This window comes from Gorilla gorilla, chromosome 12 (assembly GCF_029281585.2).
Source record: "Gorilla gorilla gorilla isolate KB3781 chromosome 12, NHGRI_mGorGor1-v2.1_pri, whole genome shotgun sequence".
Lineage (NCBI taxonomy): Eukaryota > Metazoa > Chordata > Mammalia > Primates > Hominidae > Gorilla > Gorilla gorilla.
Genome location: NC_073236.2, coordinates 100,787,820 through 100,813,627, shown reverse-complemented (window position 1 = coordinate 100,813,627; position 25,808 = coordinate 100,787,820). Strand labels below are relative to the sequence as shown.

The window sequence follows — 25,808 nt, the reverse complement described above, 5'->3', positions numbered from 1 at the left end:
GGTTGAAAGTTCTAATAAGTCATTACTTTTAAAATGTCATAAGTAGATATTTTATTACAAGTGAATTGGTATAAATTCATTAAAATTCCTGTCTTTAAAATCTTAACATTTTTTGGGGTAAAAAAAATTAAAAACTTACACAACATTTGCTCAATTTCATCATCTTTGATATCAGGATTTACTCAAATTAATATTAACATTCATTTATTTGGAAGGAAGTGGGATATTCCTGGACATAATTATTAAGTACTTTTTCATTACTTTTAACTATCACATGTATACTTCATCCCTGAATACCTTTATGGAAAACTATATAACACATATGGTAGTAATGACATCACCAGATATAGATAACAACTGAAAAAAGTATATAAATGTAAAAGAAATACAAATATACAAATGCTTACAAATCTTGGGAGAGGCTTAGGGTTTCGTGGTTCTATTTCTAGGGATTTGTTGAAAAGATAATCTGTAAATTCCTTCTCCATGCTATTTCCCATCGGATTCAAGTTTTCAAAGAACCTCTAAAATAAATGTAAAGAAAAAATTATTAATATTCAAAATTATAAATTCAGTTTGAAATTCATGGAAAGTTAAGAAAACATTTAATACAAGTAAATTTGAATTATTTCTTTTAAGGTTTATTTTACTTTTCCTCCCCTATAAAATAAACCTGCCTTTTATTAGTTTATAAACTTAATCAGAAGTATGAATCTTTAAATAATTCAACTTACTTTGATATCTGATTCTACTCGTAAACAGTAAGGCTGATTTTGGTACTGCTGGATCTCTCCTGTTATTTCTGCTACTTTCCTCCTTTTGCTAAAGTTTATAAGCTCTTTTCCATGTCTTTTTAGGACCTCAGGGTTGCCTTCTTCTGTTTTCAAGATATTAGTGAGATAAATTCCTAGAAGATATAATGGAATGATTTCAAGGATAAAGAAGGAAAATGCAGGTTTTTTTCTGTCTCATTAATTGTGGGTATATTACACTGTACCATCTCAGTTGCCAAAACAAAAGAACCAAGGCTCAGATTTCCATGATATGAAAACAGCAGCTTAAGAGAAAGTATCTGTGAAAGACTTAAATTTTATAAACATCCAAGAAAAAGGGAGGGAGACCAAGTTTAATAAAATTAATAGATTTGTTAGGAAGAATAATCAATTTTCCATACCCCCTCCAAGCCATTGTTATTTAATATAAATCACAGTTTTGTTAAAGGAACTTTAAGAATAACTTCGTCACTAATGACACATCATTTTTGGCAAACAGGAAAAATACTAAATTCAGAGGATCATAGTTTCTGCTTAGTCAGCTCTGACGGCCACACAAGAGGTTGTTATGATTTGCAGTTGAGAAGTAGTACTATTTGGATAGGCTTACTCATGGAAATGTGGAAGGTTTTGCAAGCCTGTCAAATGTGGGACTGCATACGATTTATGTAAATTCTGGTCTTCAATAGTTTCTAGACTTAGTGGCAACCTAGTAATTGATTTCCTGTTTCCCCATCACTACAGTTGTACACTGGACGAGGAGGAGAATGAACAAAATAACAGGCACTTTCTATTCTAGCATAAAGGCTCTGGAACCAGTTCTGCCGCTTTCTCTGTGTGTGATCTTATTTTTTTTTATATTTTATATTTTATATTTTTTGAGATGGAGTCTCACTCTGTCTCCCAGGCTAGAGTGCAATGGCACGATCTTGGCTCACTGCAACCTCCTCTTCCTGGGTTCAAGCGATTCTCCTGTCTCAGCCTCCTGAGTAGCTGGGATTACAGGCATGTGCCACCACACCCAGCTAATTTTTTTATTTTTTAGTAGAGACGGGGTTTCACCATGTTGGCCAGGCTGGTCTCAAACTCCTGACCTCAGGTGATCCACCCACCTTGGCCTCCCAAAGTGCTGGGATTACAAGCGTGAGTCACCGCGAGCAGCCTGTGTGTGTGATCTTGTGCAAATTGCTTAATTAGTCTCTCTGTGCCTCAGTTTTTCTCATCTGTAAAATGAGGACAGGAGGGTTGCTGTGAGAAACAAATGAGTGAATATATGTATGAGCTTAGAATAGAGCCTGACGAAAGTTAAGTATTAATTAGCCGTGGTTGTGATTGTTGATGCTGTTGTTGCATCTTGCCCTAATATTCTTATGCTTCTACCTTTTTCCCTAAAGTACTGATTACAATGCTTTGAGGAGAAAAAAGATCCTATCTGAGTTCGTTCACTCCCCACATGTGTACGGATTCTCTGCTGTAAGCCAAGTCCTGCATTAGGTACTGCAGCTACAAAGATGAGAAAGACCTCCAGCAGTCCAGTGCTTAAGGCGTTCCTGACCTCAGGGATCCAGAGCTTTGAACTGTTGGCTACTACAGTATAATTTGCTAAGCGCTACATACTAGGAGGTGCTATATTAGTAGTAATGCATAAGATGCTATGAGAGCAAAAAGGAGATATTCCAAACTCTGTCTTGAGCTGGGAGGACTAGAAAAAACATCACAGATGAGATAATGTTTAGAATAAGTCCCCAAAAATGAGAAGTGTAATGAGTAGAATAAGGTAGAAGAGCAGTCTAAGCAAAGCAGCAGTGTGTATAAAGGCATTCATTCATGATGAAGCTTGCTTGAAAGGCATACTTAGAGATAATTTGCTCTTTAGTATGGCTAGACCATAGGGGTTTGGTGTGTGGGGTAGAGGAAGAGTGGCAGGATATGAGGATAGACATAGGCAAGAGCTGGGTTTGTACTTCTAAATGCTTTTGTGGTAGAGGCATACCACAGAAATCTTTGGCCACATCCTTGGAAAGATAAAAGGATCCAAATCAATATTGAACAGATCAGCAATAATGAAATCTGACATCAATGCCTGTTTGGTTTTTAAAAGGATCCAGTTATTAAGTGCATTAGTTACTTGGTTATTTCTCAGCACCTGGGCTATGCCTGATGATACATTCATAAGACAAAGTGACTGTGTGTTCTAGTAAGCACAGGCTTTTTTATTTTCACATCTGCCTGTCATTTGGCTTTTATTTTTAGCCATTTATACTGTCCTCTACACAAGTTGCATAATCCACTCAGCTCAGTGTTCAGTCTGACAGACATGTCCATAAGAGTATGCATGCTCAATGGCAGCCCAAATCAACCTTCCATATTGGTCACAAACTGATGGCCCATCTGTGAAGAGTTTATGGGTATTAGCACTTGGACTGGGTCATGAAGTGCCTTTTGTCAAATAGCTTAACTTTTATCTAGGAGATAATTAGGCAATTAGAAGGATTTTGTTTGCATTCTAGAAGGATTACTCTAGTTGTACTATGAAGCCTGGTGGGTTGGAAGGAGTTAAGACCAGTAACAGGAAGAGCAGTTAGTAGGCTAACAATAGTCCTGGTGAGATGATGAGGGCTGCCCTAGTGTCTATGGGGATAATGGGGAGTGGATAAATATTTAAGAGGTAGACTCCCCAAGAACTGATTAACTGGTTTGGGGAGGAAATGGGGGCAGTGGGAATGAAGACTCACAGCTTTGTTCTTGAAAGCACACTTGAAGGAAGTTGTGAAAATGCTTATAAGTAGCACTTTGGTACAGTTCGGGATGAAATTTGGAAATTATTTTATGCCTAACTGATGGCTAGCTAAAAGAACAAATGATCACAGCAGTGGTGTCCAAACTCTGATCTTACACTGCATCAGTAAAAAATATTTAAGCACATATCCTCACTTTCTCCCTATATACACATATATAGTTTAATAAAAACATAGCATATATGTATGTATGTATAACATAAACCTGAGAATTATATATTAGTAAAGCTTAGGTTTTTTTGTTCATGTTTTAAAAAATATATAAATAGAAAGTCTAGTTATTCCTGTACTTCAATATATCATTTAACATACCCTACCTCTGGAGGCAGCTCTTCTAGGGAAAGAGAAAACAGCATTATGACAAAGAAGAGGGCTGAGGTTTCACCTTTTTTGCTGATGTCTTTCCCATCCTTCCCAGGATAAAGTAGCTGCTTAGGATTCTAGGCTTCTATGGCATTTGTCCACACTTCAATCTACACTTTTCTACAATACAGTGTTATACTTACTACACTTACTACACTTATTTCTCTGCTCTTTCAAGGGAACAGAAACTATGGAACTATATCTTGTCTATTCTTAGCATGTAGCTCTGGGCATAACACATAGAGGCATTCAGCAAATGTTTTTGATTGAATGAAAGAAGTATATTATTTCAAAATAGAAGAGAGACATTTAAAAGATAGGCCAGGATATGAGAATCAATTCTAAAATAGCTGGAAAGCAAGAATGGAGACAAAGCAAATTTACACATAACAGAAGGAGGACACAAGATCAGAGCTGTGTAAAAGCAAAGGGCAAAGCCAGTGCTAAAGGCTTGGATGTTTCATGACAAACCTGATTAAGGTACATCCTCCTTTTACCTTAGAAAAAATTCTATTTTTGAAACAGAGTCTTGCCTTGTCACCCAGGCTGGAGTATAGTGGTGCGATCTTGGCTTACTACAACCTCTGCCTCCTGGCAGGTTCAAGCGATTCTTGTGCCTCTGCCTCCCGAGTAAGCTGGGACTACAGGAATGCACCACCATGCCTGGCTAACTTTTGTATTTTTAGTAGGGATGGGGTTTTGCCATGTTGGCCAGGCTGGTCTTGAACTCCTGGCCCTAAGCAATTCGCTCACCTCAACCTCTCAAAGTGCTGGGATTACAGGCTTGAGCCACTGCGCCCAGCTGAAAAAATGCATTTCTTAGCCCACCTATCCATTTTCCTATCAGTAGAATATTTTAGTTTATGGAGAAAAACTGTGTTATAGACCTGAAACATCTGGCAGAGCTTTGGAAGGAGTAACTGCCCTACTTTTATTCTTTAAATGGTGGTTGTGCCAGCAAAAGATGGGAATAATGCTGGTAAAATAATAGAGGAAGTATCAGCTACTATCCCTGACCCTCCCCCAAAGAAGGGGTTTGAAAACCAGTATCCAGAATTTAGGAAAAGAATCTGGAAGGAGTTTCTATAAACTACCATATAGACAGGATGGAATTCAGAAGCAGCAATAACATCTGGCTTTACCCACCGGATCAGAACTGTATGAAAGGCTGTCTAACTCCAGAGACTGATAACTTTTAGCTTAAGAATAGCACAGATAGGGCACCAAAACTGACCAGGGTCAGTTGTAGATAAACTACCTTAAAGGAGCAGAGGCTCAGGAACTAGGAAGATGAGCAAGAAGAAAGGGGTACGAAGGCTGGCAGATGGGCTGCACCTATTAAACTTTGTGTTTCTATCAAACTACCTACATGTTTGTATTCACTCAATAAATCACACAGCTCACCTTAAAACACCTTATGAAATCATACTCTAAAGTAGGTCTGAAACTTCCTTCTTTCACTTAAGAACATGTTATGGCCAGGCGCAGTGGCTCATGCCTGTAATCCCAGCACTTTGGGAGGCTGAGGCAGGTGGATCACCTGAGGTCAGGAGTTTGAGACCAGCCTGGCCAACATGGTGAAACCTTGTCTCTAGTAAAAATACAAAAATTAGCCGGGTGTGGTGGTGGGTGCCTGTAATCCCAGCTACTTGGGAGGCTGAGGCAGGAGAATCGCTTGAACCCGGGAGGCAGAGGTTGCAGTGAGCCGAGATCGTGCCATTGCACTCCAGCCTGGGCAACAAAAGTGAAAGTGTCTCAAAAACAAAAGAGAACATGTTATGAAGATCAGTTAAGTTTATAAAGATCTGAGAGAGGACTTTGGACAGTTTCAGTTTGTATGAATAAATACCAACCATTAGGATGTTACAGGAGCAGGGGCCAAATAGTGAGTCAGTGAGTGGGTCCTGAGGTTTCTTTTCATGTCTGTGTACCAGAGACCACGGGATATCATGAGTAGCATGACTATAAGCTAGGTGAGCAGACTGACTGTGTATTTTTCACTTTTCTAAGCACCTGACGTAGTCCTGGTACTTAGTAGGTATTCAAGAAATATACGTTGACAGATTGAATGACATCACGTCAGATATATCCAGAGCCTTTCCAGTTCCTCTTAAACGAACTGGTAATATATTTAAGCAAAAACATATAGGCTTTAATATTTTACCAGGAAGAGAAAATCAATGAACTCAATATTTTTATCAAGAATGTAGAGGGTCAGGCTGGGTACGTTGGCTCACACCTGTAATCCTAGAACTTTGGGAGGCCAAGGCAGGTGGATCTCTTGAGCTCAGGAGTTCGAGACCAGCCTGGGCAACCTGGTGAAACCCTGTATCTACAAAAAATAAAAAAATTAGCCAGGCATAGTAGTTTGTGCCTGTAGTTCCTCCTACTTGGGGGATTGAGGCAGGATGACTGCTTGAGCCCATGAGGTGGAGGATGCAGTGAGTCAAGATGGTGCCACTGTACTCTCTAGCCTGGGTGATAGAGTGAGACCTTGTATCAAAAAAAAAAAAAAAAAAAGAACGTAGGGGTAGGGGAAAAGTCCTCAGGAAAACTAGGAATTAATAATGATTTTTTTAAACCTCATAAAATCAGCAGATAATTAGAGACCTTATCTTTTTGGAGAAAAAGTAAATTAAAGCAAGTAAGCAAAAACAGAAATGAGAAAGATATATTACAAATAGGGGTAATTAAAAAAAGTCTGTAGATATAAATTGAAGGCTAGTATTTTTAAAATAATGAAAGGAAGCAATGCTGTAGCAAGAAGGATGCTTTCTTAAAATGATAAAAACCATCTAATCAAGCAAGTAGTAAAATTATACTTTATCCCTGCTAAAACTGAGTTTAAAACAAGCTGCTTATTTCTGCCATTATTTTTAAAGCTTTGTTTGGGAAGTTAATGACCAATTATGTAAGGTGTAACACAGAAATAAGGTCAAAGGAAGAGACACTGTATCATATTTTGTAAACATGATTAAATATTTAGAAAACCCAAGGAAATTAAAAATTCTTGGAATTAAAGGTAACTTAATGAATACCATTCAAACCAAAAATACCCAGGAAAAATAATAAGGGGAAATGCTAAATATAATAAATGTTCTTTACAAATTAATTGACAGATTGTTCCAGTTACATTTGGGGGCATCCCCCCCACTCAAACTTATAAAGTTCATTTGGAAAAATAGGCAAAATTGGCCAAAAAAAAAAGGACTGAAGAAACCCTGAAGAACCAACTTTATCATCTGTGAAAACACTATATAAAGCAGGGTTTCTCTGTCTCAGCACTGCTGACTTTTTGGACTGGATACTTATTGGCTGTGGGGAAGTGTCCTATGCATTGCAGGATGTTAACAATATCTCTATCCTCTACCCACTAGATGCCTGTAGCACCATCCCAATTAGGACAATTAAAAAAAAAATTGTCTCCAGGCATTGCTAAATGCTCCCTAGGGGGGCAAAAACTGCCCCCTGCTGAGAATCACTGATTATAAAGTGACACTCCTTAAAACTGTGGCAGGGGTATAGGAAGTCAGTGAGATACAATACATATTAAAGAAGGAGGTCCCTGGCCGGGTGCGGTGGCTCAAGCCTGTAATCCCAGCACTTTGGGAGGCCGAGGCGGGCGGATCATGAAGTCAGGAGATCAAGACCATCTTGGCTAACACGGTGAAACCCTGTCTCTACTAAAAATACAAAAAGAAATTAGCTGGGTGTGGTGGTGGGCACCTGTAGTCCCAGCTACTTGGGAGGCTGAGGCAGGAGAATGGCGTGAACCCCGGGAGGCGGAGCTTGCAGTGAGCTGAGATGGCAGCTACTGCATTCCAGCCTGGGTGACAGAGCAAGACTCTGTGTCAAAAAAAAAAAAAAAAAAAAAAAGGAAGTCCCATATGTAAACAGGGAAAAAGTAGAATCATTCAATAAACCTGGATTAACAAATAAATAATTTGGGTGGGGAAATAAATTTGAGTATTTCATAAGATATCAAAGATACTTCAGTTTGGTATTAGAGTTAAATATAATTTTGAAAGTCATAAAAAAGCTAGAAGAAAATATGATTATTACTAGATTATATGAACTTTCTAAGGTTAGAAACAATAGAAACCAGAATGAGAGGACAGATGGTAGAATTTAAAACTAATACATGTCAATGAATAAAAAGTAGAAGGCAGATTGTTTGCAGGAGATATGAAAAATGACATGGACAAGAGGAAATGCAAATATTAAAGAATGTATGATAAAAATCTCCACAGTACTCAAAGAATGGAAATTATTGCAACAAATAGCTTAGTAGTTGTAATAATAGAAATGAAAAAAAAAAAGTATCCAAAATTGGAAACCATGGGATGAAATTTGCTTTGTCATACACTTGATGGCAGCATAATTGTCATACACTTCTCATGGCAGCCTTTCAGAAAGCAACTTAAAATTACATATCAACAGTTTAAAAATGGACACCTTTTAACCTATGTATAGTAGTCCCTCCCTTATCCAAAGGTGATATGTTCCAGGATCCCCGGTGGATACCTGAAACTATAGGTAGTACTAAACCCTATACATACATATACACATACATACATACCTATGAGCTTAATTTATAAATTAGGCACAGTAAGATTAAAAATAGCTAATAATAAAATGGAACAATTATAACACTCTATTGTAATAAAAGTTACATGAATGTGGTCTTTCTCTCCCAAAATATCTCATGTTTTTGGACCACAGCTGACCATGGATAACTGAAACCGTGGAAAGTGAAACCGTGGAGATGGGAGCACTACTGTAATTCCTCCTCTGGTTATTTGTCTCAAGAAGATATTTTCAAATACAGAAAAATAGTATAAATGAAAATGTGAATCAGAAAATTATTTGGAAAGCAAAAAAGCTGGAAACAATGTGTCCAATCACAGGGTACTGGTTAGAACAAATTGTCCAACTTTATGGAATATTATGCAGCCATTATAAATAATTAAGATTATTTAATAAAATACAAAAATATAAGATATGATAAGTGAATAACCTTAATATGCACATCATACAATTACAATTATATACAATGTGCACAGCAAAAAGATTAGAAGTAAATACAAAAATGGTTGCTATAAAGCCCAAACAATAAAATGTGGGAAAATATATTAAAAGTATCAGGACATAACATTGTTATATGCAGTGGAATTTAAAACTATATAAAAAATATAGATGAGGAAAAGGCTAGAAGAAACTATAGCACATACTAAAGAGACTATAGAGAGATCATAATTTCTATAAGCATTCAAAAGAAGGATCATCAGAGCATATACTCAGGCAGAGAAAAGATGAGAGTAGCAAAGAGATATTGAATACATGAAAATAAAGGAAATAAAGAACGGAAAAAGATAGAGGAACCTACAGAAAGGGAGATTCAGGTGGTAGATTCAGTCCTAAAAAGGAAGGAAAAGGTACTTCCTTCCTCTGATGCAGAAGGGGAAAAATAGGAGAGGATGAAGAGAATAAAATTTTGATGTGCCAGAGGTGTGGGTCCAAAGGCACAGCAGGCACACTATGATTTTTAGCCATGTGAAACTGTTTACAAAAATGATTATAAATATAGTTGAGTTTGGCTATGCCTCTGCTGTATTTAGTTTATTAAAATGCAATTAAAAAGGCTTTTATAAATATAAAAACACAAGTATTATATAATATCTAATGGCTGCCTAAGATGAAAATAGAAAATGAAATGTATATTAGACTTCACCTTAAGTCTTAATGAGAAAAATTCTAAAGGGCTTCAGGTGCTAAATATTGATCAAACAAGTATTTTCTGCTGGCATATTACACATGTAATTATTCAGTCATTTAATGAAATAAGTGTTTTGTTTTATCCAGAAATGCAATAAAAATTCAGAAAGAAATACTTACCAAAGAAAGGCACACATGGTGGATTAATAGACCTGAGTTTTGCCAAATATTTCTTATAGTGATCTTCACTCAATTCATGAGCTTCTTCTAAAATTTTCTTCTGGCGACTTGGTATTTGCTATAAGGAAAAAAAATAGGCATAAGTTTACAAAAGGAATCAAAGGTCTTGTCAAAAAAAATACTAGGCTAACAGAAATGCCCAAATACAACAGTATCAATTTGATTTTATGACTGTAACATTGCTTCAAATATTGCGTCAAATAAATTATCTTCATAGACCTCAGTATAAACTTAAAGTGTGTGTGTGTGTGTGTGTGTGAGAGAGATCTAGTTTATCATGTCATTCCTTACATAATTATGTGAACATTTAATTGTACATTATCTTACAAATTAAGTGCCGAAAGTTTTTTCTTCTAGCTTAGGCTGGGACCTGTGAATACATTTTAATAGGAATGCTTAAATTTTAAAAAGCAACCAATTCATTACAAAACTTAGATAATTCAGTCTTTTAATCTACTACTGAAAAGACAAATGAGACATTTAAAAATTAAAGATAATAATTGTTAAAAATCTAATTTTTGTAATAGGGAATGAAAGTTCATTTTAAAAACACATGTAGAAACCTACCTCAAATGTGTGGTCTAGTCTGTAAACAGGTGATGAATTCATAGCACTGACAACCTCAAGGACACCATTAAAGTTGTTCAACTCTTGAAAGACTTGTAGAATCTCAATAATTCGACTCACCACAGCTACTCTTTCTTCTAAATTTTCAGTTTCTACAATACATCTGGGAATAAAAAAAAAGTGAACTAAAGGTTTTAGAGTTTTTCCAATAAAGTTATAGCTTAAAGAATTTAGTAAATAAAATAATGTAGAGAGTAGGGGGGTGGCTATAGTATAACTACTGTAGAGAAGACACATTCAGGGTGACTGATAGAAGGAAGGCAGTGCGTCCAGTCAGGCATACTGCTCTTTCCTGTCTTCTAGACTGTTACAGTCAAACAATCATTTTCCTATTATATTTGGTGCATCCTCTATTAGCATCAGAATTAACTGGTGAGGCCACTATCTTGTGGAATGTATGTAGGTCTTTGCGAGGTCTTTGTGATGTGGGTGTATTCTAGTAGAATTCAAGAATTCTGTTGTGTTCTATTCTTCATCTAATTGCAAGATTTTAGTGATTAATGCTCAATTTCTTTCTTTCATATATTATTGGCTACATACATTTCTAGGAACAGCATTAAATGTAATGGCAAAAACTGCAATTACTTTTGCACCAACCTAATATATAATTGCATTGAGATTCTGGACTTGTGGTTTGATAGTATGAGGAGCTTCACTGAGTGAAACTGGTAAAAATTATTAAAACACACACACACACAAACACGCACATGCACACGCACACACCCACATTTAAAGTCTCTAGTAATGGTCCTGAGAGCAAATGGCAAAAGAAACATCTATTCAGGAAAATCTACAAAAATTTGGTAAGAGAGGGGAGAGAGTCTGTGGTATTTGAACCAAGACTGGTCCCTCCCTTCTTTCTCCCAGCTCAGTGAGGGTGAACTGAGCATCTACTCCAGATTCCTGCAGTCAAGAACACCTAGCTCCCAGCGAGGTGCAGGAGCAGGACTTCAGTTTTCTCATCCTGTCCCTGCTGCCTGTTGCTGAGGCCAAGTCCCAGTTGAGTGCAGCTGAGAAGTGGGAATACCCTTTTTTGCCCAACTTCCACTTATGGAATGGAGACTCTACCTTGGGTGTGATGTTTTGAGCATACTGAGAAAAGAGCCCTTCCTCTGGTTCCTGAGGGCGTGGTTCCATGCCAGAAGAGGCAGGTAAGAAGACCTCAGGCTACAGTAGCATCCGTCTGCCACTCTACCTGCTCAACCAAGCACTTAGCTCCTAGGGCAGAAGTGTCACTCAGAGAAAAGCTTGCCATTGTTCCCCAGCCCCAGAGCCCTGTTTCAAACAGATAGCTCCTAATTTCTTGTCATTTGCAACAAAGTATAAAGTAGTTTAAATTTAATGGTGCCCTTAGGAACAGTGGAAATTGTGGAGAAAGGCAATGGGGAAGAGATTTGTGGATCTAATGAAGATACACCCTAGACTGTAGGCAGAGTAGTTTGCAGGAGACAACTAGGAAAGAAGACGGCTGAGAGGAGCCCTCCTGGGGTCAGAACAAGTATCAAACAGAAATCTCAGAAACCATTCCTTCAAAGGAGCCACAATTTGATTGCATTATTTTGTATACCATTTATGCCACCAGAAAATTGTTGAAAACATCAGAGCAATCAGCTGGCAAATTGTGGAGTTTCATAGCTGGGTGTGTGTGGTCAGGTAAGGAGTGGATGAGTCTTTCCAGTACCACTGCCATGCAATAAGAAGCCCTGGAAAGGGGGCTGGGGAAGGAGGAGCAGTACTCAGAGTTGCTACACTACATTACCTGAAATGTCAGGTTTCCAGCAAAAACAGATTAGGTATGCAAACAAATAGGAAAGTATGACTCTTACATGGGGCAGGGGTGGGGCGGAGGGGGTGGAAGGAACAGAAACTGCCTGTGAGAGCAACCAAATGTCAGATTTAACAACAGTAACAAAAAAGATTTCTAAGTAGCCATTATGAATACGGTCACAGAATTAAAGGAAAGCATGAAAAAGAAGGAAAGGAAGGTATTGATGACAATGTGCATCGAAGAGAGGATATCATTAAAGAGACAGAAACTATAAAAAGGAACCAAAGGGAAATTCTGGAATTAAAAAGTACAATAACTGAAATAAAAACTTACTGGAAAAGCTCAATAGTATATTTGAACTGAAAAAAAATATTAACTTGAAGATAGAGCCATTGTTCAAAAACGAAGGTAAAATAAAGATTTTCCCAGATAAACAAAAACTGAGAGAATTTGTTGCTAGCCCACCCTCCAGAAGAAATACTAAAGGAAGTTCTTCAGGCTGAAAAGCAAGTGATCCCAGATGGTAATTCGAATCCACACAAAGACCATCAGTAAAGGTAATTGTGTAATTATTAAAGACATTTTGTAAATGCGTATTTTTTCTCATTTCTTCTCATAACTGACTTAAACAACTGTATAAAATAATATAAACATTGTTGAATTTATTAACATAGAAATGTAATATATTTGTAATATGTTGCCAATAATACACAAAGAAGGTGGGTGAGAGCAAAGCTTTAATGGGCTAAGAGGATGATGACAAATGGTAAAGTAATAACTGTAACAATGTATTGTTTGATTTGCATCATTAATAAGATGTAATATGTATTACAGTACCACAAAAAAAGGGAGAAAGGGAATAGAGCTACATAGGAGTAATATTTCATATGTCACTGGTATTAAGCTACTATAAGTCTGAAGCTGATTCTGATAAGACGTGTATGGTAAACTGTAAGGCAACCAGGCAACCACTAAAAGGACCTCAAAGTTAATGAAAAAAATTAATGCTACATTAGAAAAACATTCAACATTTTCTAATGACAAATATTATCATTTTCATCAACACTCAATGCAAAAGAGGAGGAATAGAGGAAAAAGACATGAGACATATAGAAATAAAATTGCATTGGTCAGGAGCGATGGCTCACGCCTATAATCCCAGCACTTTGGGAGGCCAAGAGGGGTGGATCACTTGAGGTCAGGAGTTCAAGACCAGCCTGGCCAACGTGGTGAAACCCCATCTCTACTAAAAATACAAAAATTAGCTGGGTGTGGTGGTGTGCGTCTGTACTTGCAGCTACTCAGGAGGCTGAGGCCTGAGAATTGCTTGAACCCGGAAGGTGGAGGTTGCAGTGAGCTGAGATCACACCACTGCACTCCAGCCTGGGCAACAGAGCCAGACTCTGTCTCAAAAAAAAAAAGAAAAAGAAAAAAAGAAAATTAAAATTAGGTGAGTGTGATATCACACACTCGTAATCCTGGCTACTCTGGAGGCTGAGGTGGGAGGATCGCTTGAGCCTGGGAGGTGGAGGTTTCAGTGGGCCGATGTGCCACTGCACTCCAGCCTATGTGACAGAGCAAAACTCCGTCTCAAAAAAAAACAAACAAAAAAATTGCATTGAAATTCATAACATAGCTGACAGCTATAAAATATAAGAATGCTAGGAATACTTACTTCTCAAACCACAGAGTGAGGTTGGTGGTATGTCGAATCATTTTCAGAAGATTAGGAGAGTTAATTTCTTTGTCTTCTTTTGTCCACACACTTCCAACTAATTCTGATGGCTGTACAGCTCTAAAATCATCAATACATAATTCTACATGACACTTTTTTCTCTAATATAGACATTGTTTTATTAAGTAAAGGAGACAAATAAAAACTAAACTCTCATATGAACTTTCCTCCTCTTATACCAACAGAAAGGTCTGTGAAAACAAGGCATAACAAAAAAGTGTAATTATGCATATTTCCTTATGGATTTTTTTTTAAACTTTTTTTTTTTTTTTTTTGAGATGGAGTTCCACTCTTGTTGTGCAGGCTGGAGTACAATGGCATGATCTTGGCTCACTGCAACCTCCGCCTCCCAGGTTCAAGTGGTTCTCCTGCCTGAGCCTCTTGGGTAGCTGGGATAGGCGCCCGCCACCACGCCTGGTTAATTTTTTGTGTTTTTAGTAGAGACAAGGTTTCACCATGTTGGCCAGGCTGGTCTCGAACTCCTGACCTCGGATGATCCACCCGCCTTGGCCTCCCAAAGTGCTGGGATTACAGGAGTGAGCCACAATGCCCAGCCTTTAAAAACTGTTTTTAAAAACTATTTTTATGGAAATACCTGTGTACTTTTAGCGTTGCTTTATAGTAGCATTTTGCTTTGGGCAAGGTTGAGACTCCTCCATAATATCTTTCCCAGCACTTATAAACATTATTAATAAATTAGGGTGACAAAGTAGACATTTAAGTAATGATGTCTGTTATAATCAGTTCAAAGAGGGTACAGTAATCAATGCATTCACACATCTTTTTTTTTTCTTTTGGTCTAAAGGAGGAGAGGAAAAAAACCTACCACAAAAGGGTCCTAGGAAATAAAATAGATTCTAACACTGTAATTTTCAGAAATATGATTTTTAGTGGGAGATCTATAAATTTAGCTCATTTTCTCATTTAGTTATTAAAAAGTGAATAATTTAAGATTCTAAATAGTCTCCATTTAAAATCAGAAGGACATTTTTGAGGTAATTACATCAATGTAGTATGATAAACTAAAAAAGACTATAATGGCTCTAAGTTCACAATAAAGCAGTGGCTAACATTTATTGAGCCCTTACTTTGTGCGAGGTAATGTACATATATTGACTTGCAAACCTCAAATCAGCCCCAGGAGTAGGTACTATCAGTAGCCCCATTTTACTCTTGAGGAAAATAAGGGGCAGAAGGATAAAGTCACACAAGGAGGTTAAAGTTGCCCAGGGCCAGCAATTGGTAAAGCCAGGATTTGAACCTAGCCTTACCAACTAGGGGTGAACACAGAAAGACAGAAGGTGTAAATTCAGCTAGAGGGACCAGGGGAGTGAAAGAACAGGAACTGCCTGCCTGGCCTTATTACTAGACACTTCATGTAATATTTCAGTTAAGTCTTATGAAAACCCTATAAGGCAGAAATCAGTATTTCATTTTAAAAGTTAACTCTTTTGAAATGATTTTTCAACTTGAATGTTAAGTTACGTACCGGTATAGATCTGATTCAAGTAAAGTGAGTTGTCGAGCAATTTCTATTGGGTGTAAGGTGAGCAGGTCAAAAGTCTCTATGTGCCCAGGTCTGCTTATATGCCACTCAACTGTGGGAGGTGAACTCTGAAATGTAATATTATGACCTGGTCCATTGTCTCTTGCAATTTTTTTCCTTTGGATTATTTTAGTGATGGATTCAACCCATTTTTTCATTGCTTTACCTGCAATACATTATATTTTAAATAATATTTAAATATTCTTTAATATTTTATATTTTAAAAATGGTTTAAAATCACACAGATGACACCTGAATGTATCTTTGCTATAAAAAGTTCAAATGATCAAAATGAAAAATGCAAGTTCTCTTTTTCCATTTCCCGGTCCCCAATCCTAATCTTATTCTTCTTCATTTGGGTAACCACTGTTAATAGCCTGGTATGTATTCTTCCAGATCCTTTCCAAATAAAATTAGAACGTACTTAATTTGTAGAGATTGTCCATCCCATTGTTCTGATCTTCAGTTTAATGTATTATTTTATAATCCTCCAAGAAAAGGTATATCTTATGTAAATCACAAGATTTATAAGGATAGATTATACACAATATTCATCTAATTAACACTGCATTTTATAAACCAATAAATATCAGTGCCAGAGGACTGATTCCTTCATTTTTAGTGTGAGTTTTGATGTGGCTCTGTTTTATATTGTACATGAAAGTACTATTATTTAACTATTTTCTGATTATCATTTAGAGCATACAAAGGAAATAAAAATAAGTTCATCTAAGACATCCTTAGAGCCATACACTCACGTAATCTTTAAAACTAGAAGGAAAACCTTAGAGATCAATAAACCTAGCTCCTTATGTTATTGATAAGAAAACTGAAGTCTAAAGAATCTAAGTGATTTTGCCCAAAGTCACGTATCTGATTAGTGACAGTGTTAGACACAGACTCTCAATTTAATCCACTCTGCTTCCTCTCTGATTCTATTTGCCTGTGGCCCACTCGACCTCCATCAGTGGTGTTATAATGGCACAACGTAATTCCCAAATGCCCCCATACTTCGGGATATATGTGAAGACTTGGCTTAATCAACTCTAAAATAATCAGTAAGTTGAGTCACTAAATGAAAATACATTGGATCAACAGGGTGACTGTTGAGCAATTTGCAGGTCTAAATGCTATTTGATGAAAATTTTTAACTTTTTGAAATGGTTATGCTGGTACTATTATAAACATCTTACATTACTGAGCCCCAATGACATCAATTGATAGTCACCGTGTTGGTACTTTTATTACATATAAAACTAGGCACCTAAAAAAAAAACATACCTCTTACTGTTCCAATAAATTCTTCCATTCGTTGCAAAAGATATGCATCTCTTTCAAAATCATAGAAGTGGTGCTCTACCCAGTGCCGACATACATTTAATACTCTATGGCATTAACACAGAATTGAATTACATGGGAATCAAACATAAATGTTTATCACAATGCACAGTACAATACAAATGAAAATGCAGTAACTCTTACCAAATTAATCTTATCAGTGTGCTTAACACTTCCAAAATTCTATGTTAAGGCTTATACTATAATTTCTGATAACTGCTCTAATTAGTAAATTTAATTTACTAATTTTATTGTCACCCCTCTCCTTGTTTGGGAAAGGTCCTTATATACTTCAACATTGAAATGAAAGTTTGATAAAGACTTATTTACTTCATTTATTTAATGCTTACCGCAGTTGCACAGGCTGTATATATTCTTTTCTAAATCTTTTTAGTTCTGCACTCAAGGGTTGATCTCCATTCTCTATAGCTATGCGATCAGCTTCTGTCGGCTCAGGCTCTGGAATTTCAAACCTAACATAAAATAGAACAAATTAATGAAAAGACTAATTATATCGAGTTATACAAATAGAAAACCACAAACGTTTTCACCAGTCAGCAAAATCAAGAGAATACTGTAAAAAATTACTGAAGATATGCATATCAGTGTAAACAAGTGAGACTCCTATAGTATTAAAGGCTAATAAAATTATTTTAAAATTTTTAAAAGAAATTAGTACTTGCCAATATAGATAAAACTAACTACAAACAAAATAAAGAATACATGCAAATTCTAAAAATAAATGTGACTATAAAGTTACGGGACTGATACTCATTTTTGGTCTGTGGAATTACTCTAAATCAGGTGACATAATCACTGTTAAGGGTAATTCCAGAAAAACTGACTGCTCTTTGTTTGGGTACATGAAATATTTTCCTTCCATCACAGTATTTGTTCACTGACAAGTTCCATTTTACTCAACATGAAGTATGTTTGAAAACTTACTTAGAACATCTAACTCATCAGAATTTGAATTTCTTGACTCTATAAATTTTATATAGATCTTTAGTTCTGTAAATTTGAAATTTCAAATACTGAGTTTTCACATACAAAAAAGAATATTTTTGTATTGAAATAATAAAAGCTAACATTATTATAAAATAAATGTTCATCTAAGAGATTTTATTTATTGAAAAAGTGCTTGTGAAGTATATTTTAAAGCTCATCTAACATTTCTGAAAAAGATCTTAGCTCAATCCCTTTTTTAACAAAAAATAATGAATTTAAATATTTTTTAAATGGACAGACCTTTCTATTATAAGACTCAGTAGTTCTTGAGGTTTGCAAAAGGATCTGTATGTTGTAAGAAATGTCCGAACAAAATTGGGATCTAAGAAGAAAAAGGAAAAATATCTTATTAAACTCTTTGATTCAAAATGATTAAAACTGTTATGTACATTTTCAAAACAGATCAAATAGTCAAGTTTAAAAGTTCCAAAATGTTTTGCCAAGTAGAAGGCTTTGGACTTGGTAATGCACTGCTAGCTTAGTGCCTCCTAAATTAGTGGTGATATTAAAACTTTACATCAACTTATTTCTTGCCCTCTGCACACTGACAAGATGATCTTAAACTCATCGGCCACAGGAATGAGCAAGAAAGAAAAGCAAAGGTAAAGCAGGGAACCAGGCTCCCCTCCCACCTGCTACCAGGATCTCAAAGTATCACCAGTTGGTTTATCCCCCTTATAAAGAGAAAGGCCACAGCAATAACCCATTACTTTTCCTTACATCAAGATGAGTTTATCTAGGATTACTTATCTAGCTTTCTTTAAATCATGTTAACAGAGCATACAACTGGAAATTGGAACTTATAAAGTAGTAGCTAAAGTTAAATACAGTTTTTAAATTATTTGCTAAAAATCTCAACTACTTAAAGATGCTTACAAATACTTATAAGCTATTAAAACTATTAAATGTGATAGAATATGTTGGTTTGGTCCTATTCTAACCTTTAATTGCCTTTATTTCAAGTAGTCACAATGAGAGGTCAATCATAAATATAGGAGTCTCCAGTCCCTTCCATGAAAGGACCTACTTTTCATTCACATCTCCATGAAGTAAAACAAGAGGGTGAGTGTGATCACTCCCCCAGGCCTGGCCTACTCCCGTTTCTCCTTAACAATATTCTCCTAAGTTGTGGAGAAAGGAAGGCTGCTCTCACCAGCACAAGAGACTTGGGCTGTTGTCTTCTGCATGAAGAGGGGGAAAGACATCTCCCATAATAGGGGGGAGAAATCACTCACTTCTATAACTCAGATTTTATCAAGGCCCACATTTAATTGTAAATCTTTTTTTTTTTTTTTTTTTTTTAAAGGAGGGGAAAGTTCAGTAACTTGAGTCTTTTATTGGGAGCATTCTTTTCCTATTTGTATTAGGGACTGGTAGACTCCAATAGTAAATTCATAGAGGGTAGCAGATGCCTTTATTTCTGTTAGGCTACATAATGTGGGTCAAAGTTTTATAAGAAGCACAATGTCTTTTATTAGCATAGGATTTAGCAAAAGCAGAATGTATTTGTTTGGAAAATTTTGATTTAGGCTGATTCTCACTAAGACCCACCCTAGGTTTAGCCTTAAAATAAAATGTTTATAATAACTTTTTCCTCAAAAAGCAAATTCATGGATTTATCATAAAACAGAAATATACTTCCAATCTATTGATATGTGGTCATCGAGATAATAACTGATTTAAATATCAGACAACCTTGAATTTAAAATACTATTTTAAGTTAAAGATTTACAGAATAAAAATACATTGGTTTTAAATGTCCCCTTCTCCTTTAGCTTTATACCTTCTGAGGCTAGAGTGGGTTACTGATAAAAGTAATTTAAATACATATAATCCTTTAATAATTTCCTCTCTGTTGGTATTTTATTGTTTGTCTTCAGTTACAGAGTTCCTCAAAAGTTAAAGACTAATGTCTCATCCAGAAGAAAAGATATTAAAACAGAAGGCTGTACAAGATTTTAATACAGAGATTTTTATCGGTTTCATCACAATCTTCCCTTTCAAGAATCTTCTTCCTGTTCTGCAAATCTATTTGTAAGGTGAGGCTACTCAAAACAGCATGTTTAGGAAGCAAAAGCAGTGGCCACTAGAGAGATGCTGAGTTGTCACTGTTGGAGAGAGCCCATACCCTCAGTACAGAGTACTCCAAGCATCCTTGACCTGTGTTCCAAATTTAGGATGCCCTCTCCCTTTTTAAAGGAAAAGTTTATTTCAGTCTAAAAATCTAAAATCAACACTCACCTCCATATTTTCTCAAATGCCATGAAAATCAGGCTAAAAAGTTGAGGGACATCAAGAGGAATTTTAAGTTGAAAAACAGAATAAAATCAAGTTCTAAGTGACTTAAAGTATGTTTTAAGAAAACTGTGGCTATGTTTAAAGGCAAGCTATTTCTAAACAGACTTTTCATCTTCTTAAGCCAAAACTTCTGGCCATTTCAGTTCTTTAGTAATTGATTATAATGCTGGGAAAGCCATGATGTGTCTCAGTGCCACAGTCAAATGGGATCACACCAATTCTTGGTCTATTATGTAACATTCTCAAAGAACTTTGACATAACTTATTTCATATGATTTATGTGAGGTGAGCAGGGCTGGAAGAGATGTAACTAGACTTATCTAAGGTCATACTGTAGAGTGGCAGAGATGGACCCAGAACCTAGATCATGTGATTCCTGATTTAGTGCTCTTTTCTATCATATCGTATAACCTCCCTGGATTAAAGAAACCCTTAAAGTTTCCACAGCTGTGAGATCTAAATATAAAGAATTAAACCTTGAGTTATATAACCACTATAGAAATTTACATGAATGATTAACTCAGAATGTACCTGTACTGCTAATCTTGGTTAAAGGCACCAGAAAGTCACTGAAAAATTAGCAGTCTAATTGTGATTCTGTAACTCTTGATCAGCCTTCTTCTAGATTTTAGGAATTAACAGCTGTACCTTCCTGTATGCTATACTGTATGCTATACAGGGTTTCTGCAGCTGGCAGTGAAATAAACACTCCCATAATCATGACTGTTGTATTAGGTTCTAGAGTTGTTTTTAGCTTGACTGGAATTAAGAGTAGTCTTGCCAAAAAGACAAAAGCAGCAGAAACTAAAAACAAACCAAGAAAATCTGGCAAAAATTTAAGTACTTTCAAAAAATATCTTAAAGGCTGCATATAGTCCCAGGCTTGTATTAATTTATATTCTATTTTTAGTCTAAAGCAATGAAAAATTGCTAATGAATGAAAAACATATTAAGACGACAAAATACTTATATTTGAAATTTTACACAGAAAAGCATAAAAATTCCAGACATTATTTTTATTTCTATTGGATTTGTTTCTCCATTTCAATGACTGTAACACACACCATGTCGCTAACCACTGGAGACCTTTATCTTACTGATGATGTAAAGAGCTAAGATAATATAAACAAATGCCCATCAATAAGGACAGGTTATATAATTTTGTAAGAAAACAGAATACCTAGTTCCATTGATTAGGCAATGGTAAAAGCTAAGTTTTATACTGCTGTTGTTAGTTATGGAGCAGCAGTTATCTACCCATATTCTAAAACCATGTTGCAGAGAGAGATGAAAGGTAAACACATAAAAATACAAAAGCCAGTCTGGGTTTGGCTTTAAAACATAAGCAAAAACATATAATCTTAGAAAAAAATTAAAAATAGCCCATTTTTATATTCTCCTTTCTGTTTATCACTTACTTGTGGAGATAATTCCACAAAGTTCTTTCTCAAACATGATCTCCTGATGAATTTCAATATGGTCAACAACCAAAACTTTTTCTACAGTTTTTCCCCCTCATCATTACAGATAACATTACTTTGCTACTTGACTCTCAAATCCCTGCGCTAAGGTTTCCACCATGTTCACTAGTTGCTCTGCTTCCCCCAATCAAAACAGCTAGGTTATTTTCAAACAGAAAATAACCGGGTTATTTCAAACAGAAAATAACCGGGTTATTTCAAACAGAAAATAACCGGGTTATTTCAAACAGAAAATAACCGGGTTATTTCAAACAGAAAATAACCGGGTTATTTCAAACAGAAAATAACCGGGTTATTTCAAACAGAAAATAACCGGGTTATTTCAAACAGAAGCTGTAGTTATTTTTTTCTGCTGACGTTCTGTCTCTGTTTTCCTCACTATAAAACCATTATTTGATATTTTACTGCACAATACTTCAAAATTTTAGGAACTCAGAGTATACCTACATTAGTGTTCAGAATATAGATTGGAAGTGATAATCCAATCCTTTTTCCTTATGTGCCTATTTTGATTGACATGACATTTTATTTGACAAGGTCAATGAAATTTGTATTTATTACATAAAAAAGTTATTTATGTAAAGACCACCCCACCCCCAACCACCATAGTAAAACAGTTATAATCAGGATGTCTGTTCATGTGATAATTCTCCCTTTAATGCAGCCATTTAAAAAGCTACAAGAAACAATAAGCTCCTCAACAAGGATTTATAAACAATCAGTCTTGAATTCCTTAAAAAAGGAAACAGACGCTATGCTGACGCACAAACACTTTTTTAAAAAATCAGAGAGTATAAAAATAGAACAGCGCTGCCCTATAGATGAAAAATTGTTCAAAAGATTTAAATAAGTTAAAACACCGAAACTGAGCTTATATAGGACACAAACTCAAAATAAATCTAATTCAGGTTTTTGAGGCTTTTCCATATGAAGGTATAAAATAGCAGTAAATACTTTAAAGAAAACGATCTTCTGGCTTAAGTTTTTTCAGTACCATCTTCTGGAAAAGAGAAATTCCCAGGCAAGGGAAACACCTTTTCCCTCACTTCAATATGCAAAGCTTTTATTTCCCATAAAATGTCAATTCTGAATTATTATCCTTACTTCAGGGTCATCTCATTTTTCTAAAATAGACTACCAAACTGGACACAGCACCACCTACCATTTATCTACTCATGTTGTTTTAGGTCTCATTAACTTGTACTTTGTTGCCTACAACAACTCTGTAACAGATGTGAAATTCCTACTCTCAACTTTTTATTTGTGCATATTGCTTTGTGCTTTCTTACTTAGGATAAGGAAATAGTCTCTTCATACCATTGCCAGATTTAGAATGATTCATCCAATTGGATAATTTTTCCCCTAGTTTTTGGGACAAACCCCAAAGTTCTGATATAGTTAGCAAATTATGATACATCCAGAAACACTGAATTTGAGAGACAAGCTATAAATTAGATTCCACATAAGACCCTGTTGCAATCTTTTAAGCAAGTTAACCACTTTCTAATTCACCTAAATTTAAATTTTTCTTTCCACAAAGCTTTCCCTTTAGCGAGCAAACTACATCAATAGACTAATGATTGGGTTTTGTAAAAAAATAAAAATAATAATAATGACCAGTATCTATACATAAAAAATCTATGCATTCCAATGGAAGTGTATCTATAGTCAGAGCTTACCTATATCCTATTTCAAGAAAAAAAAATTACTGACAATATCTTCATAGTACACACGTTTGCCCAGAAATGAACAAGCCATTTATATTATTGGCAGTTCAAACCAAGGAAGTAATTTATTTGTTTATTTTTTTTGAGCTCACATCTGTACCAGATCCTTTTACTTAATTATTAACACATATAAGTTAAAAATTACAACATATTCTATTCATGAAAACAATCACCTTATATGAGTCAATGTAACATGGTAGAAAATACACTCTATTTAGAGTCAAGAAACCTAATTCTTGACTTGTTCTGGAATTAACTCATAATAGAACTTCTGGGAAATCATATAATCTTCAGGGGCCTTGGGATTTGTCTACAAAGTGAAGGCTTGGACATCTCTTTTAGCATTAGAGATCTATAGCTCCATTTTGTACATTACTGTTAAAATATTTGAGGGATAAAGTTGGCTGACACCACAGTGAAGTCTGAATAAAGTAAGGTTAAACCAGTTTCTCTTCTGTTTTTATGACAATGTCTAACCAAACTATAATAATCTAAAAGATGTCTGTAAGTGGTGTCTTATAGTATTCTTTAAATTTTCTCATGTATTATATCCAATGTCTTTTATTACAATTCTATATAATAAAATAAAAATGTGTAAGTTAAATGTTAGCTTTGTTTCAGTGTAAGCCACAACCTGTACTGTATGTTCTCCAATAAACATACCTACTAACCAAATCACAAATCCTTTTTCTTTGGGGAGGCTGAAGAAAGATGAGAGGAGAAGAGCAGACCAATAGTTCTTAAAAACAAATGGTAACTTGATCTGTTACCATTGTAGTGAGGCCTTAAAAGTCCATTTCAGTTTTACAGGTTCATAGATGGTCTATTAAAAACCATTCTATGTTGCCAGTAATAACTTCAGTAACAGACCTTACAGAATAGCCCAAATAAGCTAACAGTTAAACCTAATTTGTGTGTACTGTAAACCACAACTCACGAAAGCTGCTTGTAGACTCCAGTTTCACCAGTAATATATTTATGACATAAATTAAAATATTCAGTTAAGCTTCAAAAGAAGACAGAAAAGAAAAATGTCAAAAAACTTAGCCACAACACTGGCCTTTTATTTCTCAAAAAATTATTGGAAGGAATTTTTTAAAAACTTACTTTAAGTAAAATAATCTCATCAACTTAAATTTTCAATACACTTAACTTTGGCAGAGTTCTATAAATCTTGAAATTTAAGTGTTTTATATTCATTATAAGTAAAAGCACTCAAAATATTACTCTATACCAAAGCTAAAAATTGATATAGAAAAGAAGTATCAGACAGAAATAACTAACAAAACATCATTACAAAACTACCATGTCCACGGACTTTACCTAACATTGTACACATTAAGGAAAGAAGACTTTCAGGACTACAAAACAAGTATCAGCTTGTTCCAGTTAATTTTGCTTTAAAGTGTCCACATTTAAAAAAATAAATAAAAGGGACAGTTCCCCAGACAATAGTTGTAACCATTCTTCAGCTGCTTATTAATAATCATAAATTAACTTTGTGAAATATAGCAATTTAGAGAAAACTTCTATCACTCAATCAAGTCTTACAGAAACAATTACAAATTTTGTAATTTGAAAATGTTTTCCTGCCCAAGTATCACTGACTTGTGACAGTAAACACTAGTGGTAAGTCTTCTTATGATGCTCTACAGGAAAAAAAAAAAAAAATTAAAACTTCTTTCTTACAAACACAGAAAAATCTAAAGATTAATTTTACTCCAAATGAGTCTAGGAACCCCAAACAAAAGTACTTAGGATGAAATGATAACGTTTAGAATGCTCACGTTATAAAAATTCTATGAGTCCTCTAAGGGGACTTAAAAACCAGGAAAATGTGGCAAGAAGGGCAATTTGAACTTTTATAGCCTTAAAAATCCCTTAAGCAGAAAAGAAGTATTTTGCAATCACAAATTTTGGGTAACTGAATAAAAAACATTTTTATAGTTGTAGTCTAGATCATAAAGAACATAGAAAAGGTTGGTGAAGCGCAACTAAATTGGCAGGTCATACTACCGAAAAATTGAACCTCTCAAAAAACAGCTTTATATGGAAAAAAATGACAATAACCTATTTGTTTTTCATGTAAAATCTAGGCAGCCTATTTACATTTCCTATGATTTTTTAAATTTTTGGGTCAGTAAAATAAATACACTGACTATAGACATTTCTAGGTGAAAAATTATAATAAAACTGGAATCCTTGGCTTCCAGGATTGCAACATTTAATATTAAATAATCAGGTTTAGGAGTGGAAACTGAGAGAAAGCAATGCTGTGTATATTTGTACTACCAGCACAATTTTGTTATATTAAAATTTTTATTTATAATCTCAGTAATGGAAAAAGAAGAAAGAAAAAAAGATAAAGGAGTAAAAAACTTTTTAGATCCC

The 25,808-nt window shown here is 35.2% G+C and overlaps 2 protein-coding genes across 5 annotated transcripts in view; one reads left to right on the top strand and one right to left on the bottom strand.

The window, feature by feature from the left end:
* Positions 1–25,808, bottom strand: part of SOS1 (SOS Ras/Rac guanine nucleotide exchange factor 1) — a 140,168-nt gene that overhangs the window by 15,047 nt on the left and 99,313 nt on the right. For all 3 annotated transcript variants that reach the window (XM_004029111.5, XM_019021184.4, XM_063695933.1), the window contains exons 11-19: positions 18,152–18,233; positions 17,254–17,376; positions 16,847–16,950; positions 15,509–15,731; positions 13,960–14,079; positions 10,457–10,619; positions 9,830–9,947; positions 735–907; positions 408–524 (exon numbers count right to left, since the gene is read on the bottom strand). In XM_004029111.5, the coding sequence (XP_004029160.1) occupies positions 408–524; positions 735–907; positions 9,830–9,947; positions 10,457–10,619; positions 13,960–14,079; positions 15,509–15,731; positions 16,847–16,950; positions 17,254–17,376; positions 18,152–18,233 (1,223 nt within the window). The remainder of the gene's footprint in view (positions 1–407; positions 525–734; positions 908–9,829; positions 9,948–10,456; positions 10,620–13,959; positions 14,080–15,508; positions 15,732–16,846; positions 16,951–17,253; positions 17,377–18,151; positions 18,234–25,808) is intronic.
* The window catches only part of ARHGEF33 (Rho guanine nucleotide exchange factor 33), a 145,975-nt gene that overhangs the window by 111,219 nt on the left and 8,948 nt on the right, over positions 1–25,808 (top strand). Inside the window, exon 19 of one of the 2 annotated variants that reach the window (XR_010130000.1) lies at positions 19,792–19,950. Coding sequence is in view for 1 of the 2 variants with exons in the window: in XM_063695941.1 (XP_063552011.1) it covers positions 19,792–19,873 (82 nt within the window). In the remaining variant the exon portion in view is untranslated. Of the gene's footprint in view, positions 1–19,791; positions 21,810–25,808 lie in introns of those variants that run through there. The other variant, XM_063695941.1, reaches the window with a different exon arrangement.